General features: G+C 45.4%; 2 protein-coding genes across 27 annotated transcripts in view; one reads left to right on the top strand and one right to left on the bottom strand.

Annotated features, from left to right (window-relative positions):
* Positions 1 to 17,229, top strand: part of BMAL1 (basic helix-loop-helix ARNT like 1) — a 107,274-nt gene extending 90,045 nt beyond the window's left edge. For 11 of the 20 annotated variants that reach the window (XM_053203470.1, XM_053203464.1, XM_053203467.1 and 8 more), the window contains 9 exons: positions 748 to 897; positions 3,530 to 3,776; positions 5,291 to 5,397; positions 6,718 to 6,868; positions 7,715 to 7,803; positions 9,311 to 9,434; positions 12,075 to 12,168; positions 15,780 to 15,882; positions 16,559 to 17,229. In XM_053203470.1, coding sequence (XP_053059445.1) covers positions 748 to 897; positions 3,530 to 3,776; positions 5,291 to 5,397; positions 6,718 to 6,868; positions 7,715 to 7,803; positions 9,311 to 9,434; positions 12,075 to 12,168; positions 15,780 to 15,882; positions 16,559 to 16,719 — 1,226 coding nt within the window. In that variant the 3' untranslated portion in view covers positions 16,720 to 17,229. The remainder of the gene's footprint in view (positions 1 to 747; positions 898 to 3,529; positions 3,777 to 5,290; positions 5,398 to 6,717; positions 6,869 to 7,714; positions 7,804 to 9,310; positions 9,435 to 12,074; positions 12,169 to 15,779; positions 15,883 to 16,558) is intronic. The other 9 variants (XM_053203471.1, XM_027073093.2, XM_027073097.2 and 6 more) reach the window with 3 other exon arrangements.
* A 679-nt stretch (positions 17,230 to 17,908) lies between these two features.
* The window catches only part of BTBD10 (BTB domain containing 10), an 84,903-nt gene continuing 81,859 nt past the window's right edge, over positions 17,909 to 20,952 (bottom strand). For all 7 annotated transcript variants that reach the window (XM_053203477.1, XM_027073102.2, XM_053203478.1 and 4 more), the window contains one exon: positions 17,909 to 19,016. In XM_053203477.1, the coding sequence (XP_053059452.1) occupies positions 18,706 to 19,016 (311 nt within the window). In that variant the 3' untranslated portion in view covers positions 17,909 to 18,705. The remainder of the gene's footprint in view (positions 19,017 to 20,952) is intronic.

Raw genomic sequence — 20,952 nt, 5'->3', positions numbered from 1 at the left:
GTAGTCCTGTTCCCCCCTCCAGAGACCAGTTCAGTTGGTGCACAACAGCATAGGCCAGTGGAGACATGAGCAAACCACACGTATAAGCCACACGTGTGATTTAAAATTTAACCCAGTAACTCGAAATGAGGCCTTTTTATTGTGGTATAGTCTTTGAACGCCTGTGTATATTCACACTTAAAGAATAGCCACATTGCGTGTGTTCAGTAGCCAGATCTAGACCGGGGTCCCGGAACCTATGTTGATTAACCCCCCAGGGGCCTCTGGCATATAGCCAGGCTTGAGAATTTGAGGCCGTTCTGCGTCCTCTTTCCCACTCCAGTGTCCACATCTTCCCCATCCTTCCAGTGCCAGCCCAAGCTCCCTCTCTGGAAAACACATACCGTCTCTGCCATTGATGTGGCACTAATCCTACATCACCTGGCATGATTCTTCTTTCCATGGGGAACTTGCGTTTCCCTTCTCCGTCGGAAGCTCCTGCCAGACGGGAGCCCCATGCTAGACTTCTTTTCGTCCCCAGAGCAACTCCACTTGTCCAGTGGCTGCATTCTGGGGGATCTGGAAACACTTCAGTTGACCCGCACTTACCCACACGTCTCGTAAGGCCTGAACTGTCCTGAGGAATGTTACTCTCCCGTCACCTAAAACAGTGAGGCAGGAAAGAAGAGGCTTTCTTCCAGGTCACACTCCCCCTCCTGACAGACAATACTACTCTCGGTTTATCACATTTTGTGTATTGATTTGCAGCTGGACTTCCAGTTAAGACAGATATAACCCCTGGGCCGTCTCGATTATGTTCTGGAGCACGACGTTCTTTCTTCTGTAGGATGAAGTGTAACAGGCCTTCGGTAAAGGTTGAAGACAAGGATTTCCCCTCTACCTGCTCAAAGAAAAAAGGTAATCAATTTCACCGCTTTAAAATCCCAATACAGCTCAGGCTGGCTTTCTGCTCTGGGGTGCTTAGCGGGGCATTGGTTCAGTGCCTTGCCAATCCCAGGACGGCGGCCAGCGTGCCACAATCCCCCCCCCCCCCCCCCGCCCACTGTGGGTGTAGGGCCGTTGGGGAGCAGAGGAGATTGGAAAGCCCTGGTGGGTGTCACAATGACAGAGATTCGTGGGAGAGCTTCCTTGGTTTAAACTATGTTTGTCCTAATGTGGTTGAGAAAAAACTCTCTGAGCCACAATCCCAGCCACTTCCTGAGCATCCTACCAATCCACCATAATACTCTGGCTAAATTCGCCAGCGACCTTCATGTTGCGAAACACAATGGACGCTTCATTCTTCTTCCATCTTGAAGTGTCGTCTTCCCTAGGATTCCACGAACCCTTTCTTCTCGTCTCCCCCATCCTCTGCCATTGTAGGCCCTCCTCCTAGTTCCTGCACTGGCTCCTCTTCTGTCCTGAACCCCCCTTGTATCTGCACTTGATCCATAGGTAATGTCCTCTGCCGCTTTAGCCCACAGCGCCACTTAGATGCCAGTGACTTCCAAGTTTGTATTTCTAGCCCAGGTTTTTAGTTTGAGCTCCAGACCCACAAATTAACTTCTTAAATCTACCTGCTCCGATAGCTCAAGGGCATCTCAAACCTGATCTGTGTAAAAGTGACCGCATGAGCTTCCCCTGACGTAAATGGCCCCACCGTCATCTAGTTGCACGTACTGGAAGCTGGGGAGGCACCCTCAGCTGGGTTTACTCCCTCCCTTCATCCGGTCAGTTACAAAGTCCTGCCACAATGAATTCCTTCTGCAGAAGTTCTCTGAAGCATGTTTATCTACCTCCCTGTTTACCGTACCACTCAGACCCGGGCCACTCTCTGCTCTCCCCACGTCCAGCGAAGTAGGCTCCTTACACTTTCCATCTCTCCACACAGTACCCCAGATGACCTTTTTTTTTTTTTTTATTTTAAGTTTTTATTTTTGAGAGAGCGTGAGCAAGGAAGGGGCAGGGAGACAGAGGATCCAAAGCAGGCTCTAGGCCCTGAGCTGTCAGCACAGAGTCTGGAGCAGGGCTTGAACTCCCGAATCGTGAGATCATGACCTGAGCCGGAGTCAGACGCTCAACAGACTGAGCCACTCAGGCGCCCCCAAAATGATCTTTGTAAAGCAAGTCTTTCTATCAGTTTCCTGCTCCAAACCGTGCAGGGTTGCCTGCTGCTCTTGAAGAAAATCTGAGAGTCCTGAACACAACCACGCACCTTCCACTCCTACTGGCACTCCTGTGTTCAGCTCTGCCGACTCCCTTTCGATGCCAACCCCCCTTTTCTATCCAGGGTCTCTCCACACTGGCCCCTCTGATTGGAATGCCACCCCCCCCCCCACCAGCTTTCTTTCAGCCCGATAGCTCAGCTGGTCCTTTAGGGATGTGCATCAGTGTCTGCCACTCACTCCCTCAGGCCGCCTTACGTCTTCCTGTCACACCCTACAGATTTTCTTTCTAGCATGTTCTTGCAGTTGCACTTGTGCCCTTATTGGTATAGTTGTTTATTTGAAATCTGTCTCCCCCACTGGACTAGAAACTCCATGATGGCACGTCTGGTTGGTTTTCCAGTTTCCCAGTAACTAGCACAGACCTGATGCTTGGGAAACACCCCATAAGGATTTGTTGATGAAATTCACAGGTGTCCCGTCTTCCGTGTGTCCCAAAGTGAAACCTTTCTCCCTCTTCTCTAAAGCATACTGTGTATTCTCTCTTCCCTGGCTCCGCGAATAGCACCAGCAGCTAATTCAATCCCAAACTGTTGGCGTTCTCTTCATTCCCTTTCATACCAAGCTTTTTGATATTCATACCAAATCTCAGCAGTTCTCAGAAACTTCTCCCACATCCTTCCCTGCCTCATCCTCACTGCGGAACCAGAGTCCAGTGGTCATCACCTCTTGGTGCATGCTTGTCTTCCTCCTGGTTCTTAGTCTCTTCCAGTTTACCTGTCATTCTGCTTCTCGGGTGTCCAAAGCACGATTTGCTTTTGCTGTTTCCCCACTTACATACTTTTAGAAGCTCTCCACTGCCCATCTCATAAACACATTTGTTAGCAAATAGTCTAAGACCCCAGTAATCTGCCCCAATTTGCCCTTCAATCTGTGCTGTGTCTTCAGCTGGAGACAGGCTTCAGCTTTGCCCTTTCCCTTTGAACCACCCAGAGCTCTCTGTTGTCTCTTGTACAGGGCGCACCTCTGTGCCTTGGAACATTCTCAGCCTCCACACATTCTAGTCCCTTGGCCAGTGCTTATCCTTCTTGATCCATCCACCTCCTATGTTGTTTTCCTGGGCAGCCTCCTCTCTCCGGGTAGACTTAGATACCTCTTCCTTGGTATATGGGACGGCCTTGGCATAACCGGCCCTGCTCGGCATATATGACACCAGATGATAGTTGTCTATTTCTGTGTCGTCCTCTCTCACTAGAGTCTCACTTCCAGAGAGTAAAGCTCTGTTTATTTTTCTGACTCCCTTCTGGCATCCCAGCCCACCCAAGGCTGCCTGTGTCTGCGCACAGGGCGCTGTGCTGACACTGACCACGGCTTTTGCTTTCTAGCAGATCGAAAGAGCTTCTGCACCATCCACAGCACAGGGTATCTGAAGAGCTGGCCGCCCACAAAGATGGGGCTGGATGAAGACAGTGAACCAGACAACGAGGGCTGTAATCTCAGCTGCCTGGTCGCAATTGGACGACTACATTCTCACGTGGTTCCACAGCCGGTGAACGGGGAAATCAGGGTGAAGTCTATGGAATATGTGTCTCGGCACGCGATAGACGGGAAGTTTGTTTTTGTAGACCAGAGGTAAGAGTCTGTGTATTACCCTTGAACAAGAATGGTACATGGTTTTCAGCTCTGAGTGAAGCAGAGAAGACTGGGCCATCAGCTGGCTTTCTAAGAGAGAAGGAAGTGATGGGGATCTCTGCTAAAAACTGAGACCTCTCGGAATATCATCATAAATACAGAGATGTTTCCCTTTAATGTCCTTGGCATGTAGAGATGGTGAAGTAGAGTGGTTTGTCCATGACCAGAAGAGAAATAGTAGGCATGGTATATGCTATCTGAATGTATGGACTGTTCCCGGGCCACTACAGTGACTGGAATTCCGGAATGTAGGGCTTGGAGAAGATTATCTAGTCCTGAGCTGTCTGGTGGAGTAGTCCTTGGCTGTGGTGATCTCATATGGCTGTTCAAGGTTTAATTTCATCAACATGAAGTTAAAAATTCCTCAGGCTTGATGGCACTAGAGTGTGTTACACTAAACGAAATAGGTCAGGGAAAGACAGATACCTATGATTTCACTCATGTGAAATTTAAGAAACAAGACAGATGAACATAGGGGAAGGGAAGGAAAAAAAGAAGATAAAAGCGGAGAGGGAGGCAAACCATAAGAGACTCTTAAATACAGAGAACAAACTGAGGGGTGCCGAAGGGGCGTTGGGTGGGGGGATGGGCTAAATGGGTGATGGGCATTAGGAAGAGCACTTTTGGGATGGGTGCTAGGGGTTACAGGTAAGTGATGAATCACTGAATTCTACTCCAGAAACTAGTAATTACCCTGTATGTTAACGAACTTGCATTTAAGTTACAAAAAAAAAAAAAAAAAAAAAGAGTAAAAAAAAATTCCTCAGGCTCAGTAGCCATATTTCAGGTATTCAATAGCTACATGAGGCTAATGGCACAGATCTAGAACATTTTCATTGCAGAAAGCTCTGTTGGCCACACTGATCTAGTCCAATCTTTTATTTTTTACGGGTGAGGAACTGGGGCCCAGCCTGAAGACTGGCTACCTCCAATTCACAGCTTAGTGGTAATGGACCTGAGCTAAGAACCCAGACGTCGTGTTTTCCACTGCTCTCTGCTGCCTCCCTGAGAATATTCACAGGCAGATCATTTTTCTGGCTATCAGAAATAGTCACTGTATGTTGGAAAAGGACACCACCACTTTTCAAGGTCCTTATGGCCCCTGCCACCATAACTTCTAATGTTTGGTCATCCTGATTTAAAAAAAAAAAAAAGGAGGGGATAGTAAAATGGAAATTTGCACTGGGGTTTAGATTGCCTACCACATTTTTATCTGACTAGTTATTATTTCTAAGCCTCCTTTCTTGGGATGATGACCCCTTTGAAAGGCTACTTCCTTTCCCTCTGTTTGTATAGCGTTGGTTAGATTCGGGTGCACCAACAAAAATACATCCATGTAGTAAGCCCTCTGAAAATCCAGCCAGCTTTGACCCTTGTTCTCACCGGCGGTAGTGGGGTTCATCCACTGCAGAGAGGCTGTCTGAATTAACTTTTTCTTTAAAAAAAAATTCTAGGGCAACAGCTATTTTGGCATATTTACCGCAAGAACTTCTAGGCACATCATGTTATGAATATTTTCACCAAGATGACATAGGACATCTCGCAGAATGTCATAGGCAAGGTAAGCTGTACAAAAGGCCTTAAGTTTAAGGCGTCCCTCTTCTTCGACACTAGTCCACATAAGTGTTCCAGAGAAATCTGCCCCCAGTGATGTCAGCCAGCCTAGGAATCTCCAGGCCAGAACATCTCCGAAGAGAAGAAGCCGATGTTCCCAGGCCCTATTTGTCTCCTTACAGAGAACCCACTGACAGCCTAGCACTTTTGTGTACATAGGACAGTTCAATTTCTAGAAAGCATCTCTTGCCCAGAGAATGTACACGGACCCTGTGAAGATTTAGTATGGCTCCAACAGATCTGATTCTCTTTTCCATAAAATCCTGCAGTGCCTCCTGTATTTTCCTCTTGACTTAGGGCACTGCCCTATGTTAGCCTCCTGAGAGAGGAACCAGTATTGACCCGTTCCTTCACTGTCCACCAGATCCTGTCCATTCACCTCAGACATGCGTTTCCAAAGAGGCCCCATTTTGCACCTCCACTGCCACAACCCGAGCTCAGCCCTTGTGCCCAGCTGACCACTGTGATAGACATCCAGCAGGCCTCTGTGTTCCCTTCTGCTCCCAGTCACCTTCCGTCTTTCATAGTTAGCCCATTTGTGCCCAGTCGATTGAGCTCCATACCGTCACATCCTTGCTTAAACCTCCCGCCTTTAGACTCAAGGCCAAATACCCTTGATAGGCACTCAAGACCCTCCCTCTCCTGGCCCTGCCCCACATCCTCAGCTTCACGCCTCACCCCTGCCTGCAGAGAGACATCTCCTCATTCCCTGCCACTCCTCAGGCACTGCTGGATTCTTCCTCCCCCGAGGCTCTGACCTCTTATTCTGCGTAGCTGCGTCTCATTCCTGTCCTGAGGGTGGGGGTCCCATCCCATCTCCTCTTCTATCTCCGGTGCCTGGCACACGAAAGATGCTTGTTTGTTACGTAAAAGAGTAAAATGTGAATAGGTGAGTGACCTCCCTGGATTCTGCTGTCCTAAAAATGCTGTACTGCCCTCTGGCTTGATGATGGGGAAAGAACACGGGCCCTTGGGACAGGGCTTTTTCTCACTGGTGGTTCATTTCGTAGCCAATTCCGGTCAGAGGTCTATAACGCAGTCAGTTATTCCCCAGAGCCTCCATTTCGTACACTGAAAACTAGCAAGAAATTCATAAATGCCGTCGAAAGGCTCTGAATCAAACCCTCAGAAACAGCCTGTTCTCCGAGTGCCAGCTCCCTTGGCTTATTAAAGAGTGATGCCATTGGAGCCTGAGTGCGCTTAGGATTTGGTTACTTTAATACATGGGTCTGAGGAAACAACATTCATGGTTTCTTTGCATTTTCAGTTTTACAGACAAGAGAAAAGATTACGACTAATTGCTATAAGTTTAAAATCAAAGATGGTTCTTTCATCACGCTGCGGAGTCGATGGTTCAGTTTCATGAACCCTTGGACCAAGGAAGTAGAATACATCGTCTCAACCAACACTGTTGTTTTGTAAGTGTTTTTCCTCTATCAGAGGCTCCCTTGCTTCAGAGATCAATGCTTTGGGCTCCTTACCTGGGCAAGGGGGGTACGGGCGACAGCCGGCATCACATCCTTTACTGCTACCTTGTTCATATCCCATGAAGCCTCAGGATGGGCAGAAGCCAAAATTTCTCTGTTAACGACACGCTTCAGTACGCATAGCATGCAGGCCCCTGGCTTGTGGAATTCCTCCAAGAAACAGCAACATTTCCTCCCAATAAAGCAGTTAGCTTTTGAATTCTGAAGGCCCTGCACACAGGACATCCACGGGTACTGCCGTGCGGAGAAGGGGTGACAAACAGGTGCCAGCTCACAGTAGCCTTGGCTGAGGATGGGCGGGTATCCCTGCCACCAGGCCGGTAGCCTGAGCACTGGCGGCTGGAGCGTTGCCTCAAAGGCCTGCTAGGTGAGAAGGGAAGGACCTCTTCCTTGGCAAGGACTGCACCACACCTCTCTTTCCCCGTGGTGTCCAAAGCCCCGCCTGTGGCTAGAGCTGAGTGAGGGGCTGGGGCGGGGTGCCTTGCAGAGTGGCAAGAGAGGAGGCCTTGTAGCTATGGCGGTGGGCTGCCACAGTCACCATCTCTGCTGGACCGTGTCCCACACAAACTAGGAAGGCCCAGGCAGGCAGTGAGGCCAAAGGCCGGGATGATGTCCCTTGTGTTCTCAGACAGCGAGGAGACCTGCTGAGCCACTCAGACCCTTCGTTTTCTGGCCCGTCCAGGTCCACAGTGGACCCTGGACACCTTGGCCGAGGTGTGAGCTGCACGGTTGTGAGCTGGCCTGACTCATGTTTCCTTCTTGCTGGGATGTTCACAGAGCCAACGTCCTGGAAGGCGGGGACCCAACCTTCCCGCAGCTCACAGCGTCCCCCCACAGCATGGACAGCATGCTGCCCTCTGGAGAAGGTAACTATGTCCCGCAGGGGCATCGGGGCTTGCCCATGAGTAGCTGCTTGTGGCCAGCATACCATCCCCCCAGGTATTTGGTGTCCCCAGCTACCATATTTTATGGAACGAGGGAGGCCTCAAGGGGATGAGCGCTAACGACGTGGTCATCTCATCTTCTCTCCTGAGCCTGGAAAACCCGGAGCTTATTTTGCCTTTCTTGAGGCTGCCTGCACCCTGGAAGCCCTTGAAGCAGCAAAGTCCTTGCTCCTCTTGCGCTTTTCCTCTGTGTTGCGTGAAGTGCTTTTTGTTGACTGTGACTGGCTCCTGGGGTGGGAGGAGGGTGGTGTCAGCACTGGGGTATGTGCCACACCCAGTGGGGCTCCTTCCCTGGCTTGGCTCCAGCCCCTGGGTTCTGCGCTTGACTTGTCCTTCCACGGGACCACCTCTGCTTGCTTGGCTGTCTTCATTCCCTACCTCTCCATCAGTGACTCCTACATCCGGTCTGTCTCCGGAGCTCTAGGTCTGTCTCTCCAACTGCCTCCTGGACAGAGCCACCAGGAGTCTCAAAGGCACCTGAAATTCGGCATCTCCAAACCGATTCTCTGCACTCCCTCATCTGGTTGGTTAAGCCAGAAACCTTGACAACTCCTTCTCGTCCATTGTATCTGAACACGAAATCCTGTCCCTTCTACTTAGGGACTTAGACTTCCATCGCCCTCCCATCTGTCATCTGGATTATTGCAGATAACTTTCTAACCCTAGTCTCACTACCCGCCCGCCACCAATCCCCTTCTTCCACTATAGATCATTCTCCATGCGGTGGACTTTCCAATAACCCAATCTGAGTGCCCTTTCTGTGTCAAGTCCCTTGGCACTCCTTATCGTCCGTGGATACTGTCCAAGTGCTACATGGCATCCCAGGCCTTTTCTGATCTGATTGGTACCTGTCTTCAGTCTCATCTATCACTCCTTTATCATCTTCATGATGAGTTTCTTGGAGTCCTCTCCCCAGTTTTGTCCTGCCTCGGTGGTCTTACATAGATCAGTTGCTGTGCGTGGAATGCCTTCCCCTCCTTAACTCTCTGCCAAGCTAATTTATACTCCTCTCAAGACTCAGCTCAGAGTTCAACTTTTCCAGGAAGCTGCACTTGGCCCTGGATGAGTGGGGTGCCTTGTGCTTCCCTGCCAAACTTACCACACCTTGTTTCAGCCATTGTTCTTGTCTGTCTCCCTGTTAGACAGTGAGCTCCTTGAGGGCAGAGATGCTGACTTGTGAGGCTGGCCGGCAGTACAGTGGTGGTCAGGAAACAGATGTTGAGTGCCTGAGGGGAATTAAATGCTTTGCCTTGGCTTCTGATCCTGGAAGCCAACTTGAGCTCTCTGCTGGAATGCCTTTTCCTGACAAGCTATGGCCCTGCTGTCCTCTAGGGCATAACCCTAAGGTTGAACTTCAAGTGGATCACGAGATGAACTGGTTTTAACTGATAATAGCATTTCTTCCTCGGTTCCCCTTTCCCACTCTCAGATTCCTTTGTTGTAGGTGGCCCAAAGAGGACCCACCCCACTGTTCCAGGGATTCCAGGGGGAACCAGGGCTGGGGCAGGCAAAATAGGTCGAATGATTGCTGAAGAAATCATGGAGATCCACAGGCAAGTAATATCTTCTAGTCGCTCCCTTAAACCAGTGGTTCTCAAACCAGAGGCCTTTTGCCTCCCCCTCAAGGGATGTTTTGTAATGTCTGGAGACACTTTTGGTTGCCATAACTGGGTAGGATGTTGCTGCTAAACATGCAATGGATAGACACCAGGGATGCAGCTTGCTCAACATCCTGCAGGACATGGGACTGCCTCCCCCCCAATCTCCCCCGACCCCCAACGAAGAATTTTCCAGTCCAAAATGTCAGTAGTGTCGAGAATGAAAAATCTTGCCTTAAAGAAGCAAAACCCAAACAGGCCAGGGTTAAAGGAAATTTTCTTACTACTAAGGAGCTAACAAGGACAGATGAACATGGACATTACAGGACTACAGGAGAGCGATGACAGCCGGTGACCTGGGCCTTAACAAGACATTCGCTGCTTCTAGTCAAAAAGCTGCCTGGCTTTAGTAATGGAGACCAAGCATTTCAGTTAGTAATAGAAGCTCTCTTGAGAGGGCTTCTTTTCCATATGAAAGACAGCAGAAGCAATTTACCTGGGTTTGAGTTCTGGGCCTCTGCTTAGCTGTGCTTAAGAGATTCACTTAACTTTTTGGTGTCTGTTGAGCTAAACCATAAAAGGGGGCAATAACTATATCTCTCAAGGATTGCCCTAGGAGTGAGAGAGATCTCTGGGAAGTTCCTACAACAGAAACTGACAATAGTGTGTGCTAAAACACTGTTAATTACATCTAAGTCTCTAACAGTAGTGATTGAGAGGGACGCAGTTATAAATTCATCTGAATTTGGGGAATCGAAAGGGTAGTAACCAGGTCCTTAGGAATGCACACTTAATGGAACATAGGAGAAGGGAAAAATTATTCCCTCCTGCCATGGATTTCCTCTCAGGAGAACTGAAAGCTGGTCTTGCTTTCTCATTAGCCATAGAGGAGGCTCTTATCCCAGTGGGTAGAATAGTTCTGTTCCAACCCTCTGTGAATGATGGGTATGGCCCCTTGAGTCTACTTCAAGATGTGGGGCAGTGTGCAGTGATAATCAGAATCTTACCAACCACTGATAATGATGCTTGAAACCACCCAAGAACAGTAGAAAACAGTCCTTGACGTCAAGGATCTTATACTCTTTGAGAAGTCTGTTTTCTTTATGATCACACAAAAAAGGGAGAGTGCATGAGCTGAAGCAGGGAAGGGAGATTGCTAAGAATCCTAATAAATAATGCTAAGAAGTTTAGACAGGGGGAAAAAAAATTGTAAGAGCCCATTCATTGTAGGAGGCTGAGCAGATGTCCAAAGTGTTGTGCTAATAAGCATTATGGAAAGTTAGACTGGAATAGGAAGAGACGAAGGTGAGCATTAGTAAGTTTGGTAAGCTTACTAAGTTTTTAGTAAGCAATTAGTACCCATCTGTGTGTTCTAAGAGTGCATGGTATATAGCTGTAACCTACCTTTGAGGAGCTTATGATCCAGGAGAGAGAAAGCTTATTCACTCCCAACTCTACAGAACGGGGCAATACAGGCCAATGGCCAGAAGGCTACTAGGCAGTGGAGGGAGGGGTACTTGGGTAACCCACAAGTTGCATTCATCCACGTAGAAGCTAAAGGCCTGGTGGTCACACAGCTGCCACCATACTCGAGCTTCGCCGCTAGGCCATGGCTTCCTTTCCTGAGGTCCTTGAGCCTGGCGAGCATATATGTGGATTTACAGTTCTAAGACTTTCTCTCTGTTAATCTACTATACTGAGAAACATACTAGCTGAGAGGACTCGGACCCCTTTTTCATCACCTGTCGCTTTAGAAGGCGGTGGGGACAGCTGCTGCTGCTACTACCGCTACTGCAAGGCTACTTTCTAGGTGTGGCTGAACCACCCTGGCACATTCCATTTCCTTAGAATATTCACTAGATAAAAAGTGTTTGTAGGGAAGAGGATAAGTCACTTGCTGTGGGTTCTAGTTCATGGTATGCAAAAAGCTACAGGGAGAACTTCTAAGGCCCCCTCCAACTCTGAGATCTGGATACTGTAAGAAAATGAAACTGGCCACTCACCTGAAACTCAACCACCTGAAATGCAAACCCTAATCCGAGGGCTTTGTCAGGGAGATGCTAGGCTCCAGGGTCTGCATTCTAGATCAGGGCCTGTGGGATAAATGCAGCTTCTCGCCTGTTTTGTATATATCATGTTTTACATGTTTGCTTCTTTGCGAGAGGGAGCTTGTGGGTGCGCCCACAAGTGGGGGAGGAGCAGAAAGAGAATGAGAGAGAATCCCAAGCAGGCTGCACACTGTCGGCACGTGGGGCTCCAGCTCACAACCATGAGATCATGACCTGAGTCGGAATCAAGAGCCAGACGCTTAACCGACTGAGCCACCCAGGCGCCCTAAATATAATTTTATCGGAACACAGCTACACTCACTCATTTCCATATGGTCTATGGTTGCTTTCAAGCTACAATGGCAGAAGTGGATAATTGTGACCAAGACCATATGTCCTACAGAGCCTAGAATAGTTAGTTTGATCCTTTATAGGAAAAGTTTGCCAATCCCTATTCTGGGTCTTCATCCTTCTCCTTACCCCCACCCCTCACACACCACTGAAGAAAACGAAAGGCAAAATAACTAACTCCTCTTTTCTCTGACAGAATAAGAGGGTCATCGCCTTCCAGTTGTGGCTCCAGCCCATTAAATATCACAAGTACACCTCCCCCTGATGCCTCTTCTCCAGGAGGCAAAAAGGTAAGGCTGATGACTCTCAGACTAAGGCTCTTCTTAATCCGGAGAGCCTCTTGCCCAAGTTGAAATACTGGGGGTGGGAGTAAATAATTAGTGATGGTTGCTGAAACAACATGGATGCTCTTTTCCTTTTAAGTAAATGCATCTATATGAGTTGAGGTAGAATGCATACCAGTGGAGTTAGGGAGGCTTGCTGACATCCTTAGAGGATTTATTTCATGTGAATGCAGGAAGGCAGAAAGGAAGTTCTAAGGAATGGGGAGGACACCACACTGAGGGAGTATTTCAAGAGCTCCCATGAAGCATTAGTGAGTGCCTTGCACCGAAAACTATCTAGTTCTTTACCAAGAACTGTCAAGGGAGAAAAATATCCTCAGTGTCCAGTGCAGGCACTGGAAATAGGAATACTACCAGAAGCAACTTTGGTGCTGTGGAAGCCAGACCATGCCTTTGCAGCTGCAGAATACCTGGGGGATCTGCTACCTAGGTTTCCTGTGATGTGACAGCACAAGAATTTTATGTCACCAGCCCTCATGAAGAGTTGGCTAGAAGACTGCACTATAAATAGGCTTAGAAACCACTCTTTTGTTTCCATCTTTGCCAGATAATTTACAAGTGTAGGGGCCATCTTAATTGTAAATCATAAATGCATTTATAGTGCCTGATGTCAACATAGGTTAGGATAATCCAAGGGCCAGCATCTTTGGACATAGATCATCCTTCTCCTATCTCCCAAAACACACAGAGAGAAAGAATATTAGTAATTTACACAGACAGGACTCCTAGAACACAAATTGTATCAAGCGCAGGACATGGGTTTTCAAAACTGCATTCCTCAGAGGCTCAGGTTACCAGGAGCTGTGGTGCTGGCAGGTGGGATGGGGCAAGGGCAGTTGGGGGAATGGAGAGGGTAAGGGTAAGGTCGGGACTCTTGCTTCTACCAGGGCAGCTTTATTTTATATATGAATCTTCTGTAAAAATTTCTATTTGAAAATAAGTTTCCAAACCCGATAAAGGTTTGAAAGGCAATTAATGGGTAAGAGTGGTCAATGAAAAACCCGAGCTTGAAGCCTGGCTTTGCCATGTGCTAGCTATGTGCCCTTGTATAATTATTTAGCCCTAGTTCTTGTTTTTTATTTTGTTTTATAACGAGGCTACTATAGGTTAGGACAACCAGCATCTTGGCACATTAAGCCCTGTTATAAGGTAATATATGTGAAAATTCCTGGCCTTTGTTAGACTCGGAAAATAGCACCAGTGGATGAAGCCTAGGCTTGGCACATCCTCAATCCCTGCTTGCAGGTTTTGCTCTTAGGTCTGTTCTATCCCAAGATCCTCCATCCATATTGGGTCCAGCATCCCCTTAGGGTGGTCTCCCCTTCTCTGCTTCTCACTTCAACTTTTAGACCTTTGACTTCCTGGTATTACCAAGAATCCCGCTACTCTGTTTTGAAAGGTTATCACTCCAATAGAGTGCTTAAATATTACTCAGGGAACTTACACATTTTCTCCTCTTAGTCTAACAACTTTATAGGTGACAAAATCTAAGTTCCCAAATATTAAATGCTGGGCTTATCATTTAACAAGTATAGGCCAAAACTTAAATTCAGGTCTCAACTGTTGATTCTTTTCACACCAACAACTGCAGAGATCCAGAAGTGTACTCTACATCACAATGCCCCAAGTATTTTTGACGCATTTACGGAAATTTTTTTTGGGGGGGGGGGGGCGGGGGGGCTTATAAGAATGGGAAGAAATTCTGAATAGGAGTCCTCAGCAACAGGACTTATAAGAGCAGCTTAAACAAGATGGAGTTAGAAATGACAGCAGCATTGTGCCAAAGCCATGAGAGTAAAGGTGGCCCCAGGCTTCCAGCCCTTCCCAGTCACTTTCAAATTGGGCAGGTCCAAAAATGAGCCATTCAGTTTGACAACTAGTTCATTCAGAGTCAAGCTTAAAAAGTGAGGCTCTAAGTGAACCTCCTCGGTCCAGGGAGAGTCTGGACATCCAGAGGCATAAGGTGGGTTCAGATAAAGTGGCAGCTCCCCTAAATATCATCTGCAGTCTTTTTTTTTTTTTTTTTTTTGGAGGGCAGGGGAGAGGTGTTGAGGGGGGAAGGACCTTTTCAGGGGTCTCCCAAGGCCAAAACTATTTTCATAATGTAAAACTTTTTTTTCTCCCACTGTTAATACAGGAACTGACAGTGCAAAAGAGTGTCGGGTAAAACTGCTGGTGCTTTTGCAAAAATCACGGCAGTGGCACCAAACTGTACTAGTAGTCACTGTAGTCTTCAGCATCAACTCACAAAAAAATAAATTTGCAAGCCAGTTTTAGAATGTCCTTAATAAGCAGTAAAAATACCGCATAAAATCCTTGAGTCAATGTTTTCATACTGATACAACTGGAAAATGTGCATGAACTATGTACTGCCCTGGTTGCCTCAAAGGAAAGCACTTGCATGACCAAGTCATGAGCTAAACAAATTGCTTTTGTCATAGCATAGACCATTTTCACTACTGCAAACTGCGGTTATTCAGACTTGAGTATTTAGAGACATTTTCTTGAAAATGTACGTGAGTGCAAGGAAAACAACTGACAGTGTTTGTTGCCAGTGAGAAAATTTTAGCTTTCAAGCAAAGATTAGAGTTTTTGGAAAACTTGTAACTGCTACTTTGAGCTCACCAGTTTCCCGGAATTTAAAAGGTATTTCTGCCGATAGAGGTAATATTAAGGATGGTGATGTTTTGATGTATGGTGAAACGTGTCAATATTTAGATCTGCCTGACTCAGCCAGTATTTTCCAATGACCAATGCAAAATCATGCAAAGGTACACCGATGCATTTTTATATACTAGAGTACAAGAATTCACCGTTAAGGTTTCAGATTCCGCGTTGTACCTAATCTTTAAGAAACTTCCACTTGAGTCTTGATATAGAATCATCAGAATACCAAAGTTATTTGAAAAGACTATTCAAATATACCTCCCTTTTCCACCAAACAACATCTAAACAGGAGAAAATGAGAATCCAGTTAAATCCAGTTAAGCCAGACAAATGATTTAAAAAAAAAAAAAAAAAATTTCTGAACTTTTGTTTTAAAAAAGCTATTTTTCATTAAAATGCTATTCAGGTTAACATATAATAGGTTTATTAGATTTAAAAATTTTTAGTTGTAACTTCGCATATAGGAAATATTGATAAATACAGCATACATAAACACATGGTCTTTGGAGTTTCCAATTGGTAATGCCACCTACTGGCAAGACTCGCAATCACTGCCTCCTTGGAAATCGAATCAGCTGCTAAGGTTTTAGTCCTTGGCCTTCAAGAATCATGTGAATAGTGTGATCCAAGGTAAACAAATGCTCTAGGGGTTTTACTCGGTCTTTAAATTGCCTGTGTGGGCTGAATCATCCAGAGAAAATAATTTGGGGGGAGAGGTTTATCTTACTGTGACCATTCCTAATACCTTCCTGCTTGAAATCCTCGAATAGGAAACTGAACCTTTCCCCCCCTACCTTTCTCTTTTCAACATGCTTCGTTTTCTTGATGATCTTGAGTCCAATACTGATTAAAACTATTAATGATACAAAAACTTCACTTTTTGTTCGTAGATTTTAAATGGAGGGACTCCAGACATTCCTTCCAGTGGCCTACTACCAGGGCAGGCTCAGGAAAACCCAGGTTATCCATATTCTGATAGTTCCTCTATTCTTGGTAAGTAGCATTATTACTCGTTTCCACTGGCAGAAGCCTGCACATCTGGCATGAAGTCAATTTTAAGAAATGAATAAAACACACTAGTTCTAACCTAGTTTAAAATTTGTTTAAATCTTTACTTCAGAGTTCAGTTTAGTGGTTGAGTTCAGGTGGAGATTCCAGGTTTGTCCCTGGAACTCAAAAGGAGACTCCAGCAGCCTAGAGACAGCCATTTGCCCATGTGGGCCAGAAATCTTCAGTGGGAGAGCTGCTGAAGGTTCAGAGATAAAGCCTGGAAGGATGATCAATAAGCATTTCAGAGGGTATTGAAAGTCATGAAGTGATCAAGAGTTTGTTTCTCCCATCTCACCCATCTTTTTCTCCATTTGTCTTTCCAGATCTTTTTTTTCCTAAGTCCCTACCTTCCTATTTGTCTTTCCTTCTGTATCTCCCTCCTTGTAACTGGTTATGTCAGAATATTAAAATGAGGTCAACTCCAATGCTTTTTATCTTTATTGCATTTTCAGCACTTTGTTTCTAAAAAGTTGGTTATTCTGAGACACAACAAAGTTAAAAAAAAAGGCAATGCAGCCCCAACGCAGTCTTTCTCACCATTCTCCCCTTACTGTTATGTACTACTAATATTAAACATGCTTTGGGATTATGACTGACCAGTCTTCCTCTTCTCCCACAGGTGAGAACCCTCACATAGGCATAGACATGATAGAAAACGACCAAGGCTCAAGCAGTCCCAGCAATGATGAAGCAGCAATGGCCGTCATAATGAGTCTCTTGGAAGCAGATGCTGGGCTGGGAGGTCCCGTTGACTTCAGTGACTTGCCATGGCCGCTGTAAACACTACATGTTGCTTTGGCAACAGCTACAGTATCAAAGTGCATTACTGGTGGAGTTTTACAGTCTGTGAAGCTTACTGGATAAGGAGAGAACAGCTTTTATGTACTGTCCTCATAAAAGCCACCTCAGAGCCATTGATACAAGTCAATCTTACTATGTGTAACTTCAGACAAAGTGGAACTAAGCCTGCTCCAGTGTTTTCTCATCATTGATTATTGGGCCAGCTGTGGATAGCTTGCATTAATTGTATATTTTGGATTCTGTTTGTGTTGAATTTTTTAATCATCGTGCACAGAAGCATCATTGGTAGCTTTTATATGCAAATGGTCATTTCAGATGTATGGTGTTTTTACACTACAAAGAAGTCCCCCATGTGGATATTTCTTATACTAATTGTATCATAAAGCTGTTTATTCTTCCTTGTAAGAATCCTTTACTATAAATATGGGTTAAAGTATAATGTATTAGACAGTTAAATATTTTTAATAAATGTTTCCCTTGTTCTATAAATACTGTTTGTGCTACAGGGCTGGATCAACTTTCTACAGTGCGTTTTTAAGGACAAGCCACACCCATAACATTTACAGTGCCTTTCTGGCCTTCGTAACAAACGTAGGACTTACAGAATTTCCCTGTGTTAACAGCTTAGCTATACTGTTAAAATAATTCCTCCCCAAAGAGTTGGCAGTTTTATGCGAGTACAATGTTACTGCTTAAACACATATTTCAAATCCTATGAAATTACAGATTCAAGAGTAGGTATAGCAAATGGGCTTATTTCCTACAACCCCTCTTTGCTCATGGTTGTATAGCTTCACACAGTAAGTAACCCCTGACCCAAGCATTTTTGCTTCCTTCGTGAATTGGGCCACAGAGTATTTTTTTCAAAAGAATTTGCACAGTTTGCTAAGAGGAACAGCACAGTATAACGGACAAAGCACCAAACCAGTGTCAGAAATTGTCTCCGAAACCTAAGGTTCTCCTATAACCTAGTAAAGCCATCACTCTTGATGTTAGTTTGACTAGAAAATGTTCTTTTTTTTTTTTAGCTCAAACACTGCTTCGGATTTAGTAGGGAATCTAAGTGCTTCATCGCACATCAACCAAACTGGAGGTCCATGAGCTACCACTAAGACAGGAAATCTATGAGACTAAGGGATCTGGTCAAGATGGTTATAAACTTGATGAGAAACATTAAAACAATGGAATTTTATTTTGATGAAAAACTCGAGTTTACAATCATTTAGTAAATGAAGAGCAAACACTTCATTTTCCTATCCCATAACTCTTAAGAAAAAAAAATTAGTAAATAAATATCTGAACAGATAAAGGGTAAGGCAGACTGGATGTTCACACTTCCTGCATGTGACTCACTGTAAAAGGGCAAGAACAGCACTGGAGAGAAGATAGATAGGGGCATTGAATCTCATCCTAATCATTCAAATAAGCCCAATGATAAAAACTCATTTTTTTTTGCTCATCATGGGCAGCAAACTATACACATTTTACTGAAGGAATACTTTGATAGAAGCACTTATTTCAGTTATATTGTGCATCACAACTATAAAAATGGCTTGAACAGTTCCATTTAACCACCATTTATAAAGTGCAACTATGTAATATTCTACATTTTACCTGGGGTGTGATGAGTATCAATCTAAGCTGAAGAGACCCCAGCTGCCAATTTTCACCACTTCTGAAAATATCTAGATGTGTGAAAAAGGACAGTCCCCCATACAAAGAACCAACTTCACAAACCTACTGGTAAACAAATACATTTATATAACTGGAACCTCACGATGCTAGAGTTGTACTCATTTAAAAAACCATTCAGCTACCTTTGGTCTTTAAAAAAGCCTCCACTGCAATATCCTAAACATTGTTATGTGCATCTCACGATGAAGAGCGTGGCCTTGTAGTGCAGAATGAGGAGAGCGCGACGTCACCGTGAAGGGTAGCATGCGATGGTTTCAAGGAACATCAGCATCACAGCATTGGATTCTGTGCATCAGGATCGAGGTCATTGTTGCCAGAAGGAGGGTGCATCGGGAGAATATCCAGCTCGTCTACTTGTGGAGTCGGGTGCATGACTACCAGCTGGTCCTGGGGAATGTCTGCGGCAGCTGCTGCAAGGTTGGTGATAGATTTGCTCTTTACACACTGAAAGTCTACATGCCGACTCTTTCCTTCTTCCTTCTCCCAAGACATTCGAATAAAGGGTCTTTGGACATAGTTGTAAATCACTTCTGGGCGGCCCCCAGGCCTTTTCTTTACTTTTTCTTTGTAGGTAGGATAACCTGGAGGAGAGAAAAATTTTAAAAACTGAGGATACACACACACACACACACACCCCTGTACACTTCTCGCCAAAGTTAGCCTACAGAGGGCTTTTCTGCCGTAGTTCCTGAACAAACAAATTAAAGAAGGGAAACCAATATTCTATCTCCTTAGTCATCAGTTCAACAGCCAGAAACTGAAACCCTACAGACACAATTCATACAGGTTTCTCCCATCCTCTCCACTCAATACACCAACCACCAGAAAAACATTCATAAAGTAAAAGCATGGAGGGGATAGGTCCCAAATACAATGGCATGTAATGGAGTGCATTTTGGGCTCTACCTGTGTGTCCTTAACATCGCTGAACCTTTCCCTTCACAGGATTATCTTGCCTCAAGGCCTGCAATTTATTGCCACATTAGCCTTCTTATTTCCTTAAACCTAAATCTCCTCTTTATATTGCTTTGGGTTTTTTGTTGTTGATGATGTTGTTAAAAGATAAAGAGCCATAGAGCTCTCCAGCTTCACTGGTTCTAAGTACACTTCTGCACATAGGTCAGTAAAGACACTTCTAGTTTGGGAAACATTTCAGTCATTTACCAGGAAGGTAATTTTTCCAAAAACATACACTTCTTAGAAGCTATTGTATGTAAGTCCCCTCCTTCTCTCCTACTAGCAAGAATTGCTAGTTTAGACCAGGGACTGGCAAACATTTTCTGTAAAGGGCCGGACAGTAAATATTTCAGGCTCATTTTAGCTTGGATTTCAACTACTCATCTATGCCACTATAAAGTGAAATCAGCCACAGAAATATGTAAACGAATGAGCATGCCTATGTTCCAATAAAAAACTTTATAAAGAACAGACAATGGAAGGAAAAACAACAGGCAATGGGCAAGATTAAGCTCATGGGCCACAGACCATATCAGAATCAGGAAAAACTAGGGAGAACCTGGGTAGCTCAGTCGATTAAGCATCCAACTCTTGATTTCAGCCCAGGTCATGACCTCATGGTTCAAGAGTTTGAGCCCCAATCGGGGTCCGTGCTGATAGTGCGGGACCTGCTTGTGATTCTCGTCTCTCTCTCTCTCTCTCTCTCTCTCTCTCTGCCCTTCCCCTGCTCATGCTCGCTCTCTCTTTAGCCAAATAAATAAATAATTTTTTACATCAGAAAAAAATAGAAAAACCTCATACACTAGGGTCTCTATAATTATTGCATAAAGGATGTATGTAGGCATCATTGGTAGCTAGTATATTTAGCCATGTATGGAATGTGCACGTATGTGGCTCAGGGGCAAGCAGGGCTAAAAACCTTTTCAAGACCTTCTGCAGGATGTCGTTTCACACTCCCAATCAATTACCATTTGAAGGGCAGCTCTAGAGTTCAGAAAGGTCTCCAGATCTATTCCTTTGTCCTTGATTCCTCTTGGACTATTAGAAAGTCTTTTAAATTCCTATCTCACCGTATTTCAATCTGTCCTCCACACAAAGTCACCACACTGACACAAGTGTAATATTACAGCCTTGCTTAAAAACTACCAATGGTTGGGGCGCCTGGGTGGCTCAGTCAGTTGAGCATCCAACTTCGGCTCAGGTCATGATCTCACGGTTCGTGGGTTCGAGCCCCGCATCAGGCTCTGTGCTGACAGCTTGCTCAGAGCCTGCAGCCTGCTTCGGATTCTGTGTCTCGCTCTCTCTATGCCTCTCCCCCACTCATGCTCTCTCAAAAATAAATAAATGTTAAAAAAAATAACCCTACCAATGGTTTCCTCATGCTTCAAGGGAAAGTCCATAGTCCTTAGCATAGTATGTAAGGCTTTTTTACAACCTACTTGTCATCAGGCTTCAGCTCAAGTATGTCTGCCTTAGGGAGGCCTTCCTCAACCTCCTAATCTACAGTAGCTTCCAGGTGCCTTCTTTCTAGCTTTGAAATCAAACAGCTAAATTCCACTA

The sequence above is a fragment of the Acinonyx jubatus genome, chromosome D1 (genome assembly GCF_027475565.1).
Source record: "Acinonyx jubatus isolate Ajub_Pintada_27869175 chromosome D1, VMU_Ajub_asm_v1.0, whole genome shotgun sequence".
Lineage (NCBI taxonomy): Eukaryota > Metazoa > Chordata > Mammalia > Carnivora > Felidae > Acinonyx > Acinonyx jubatus.
Note: the sequence above shows the minus strand (reverse complement) of the source record. Positions and strands in the feature narration are given on the sequence as shown.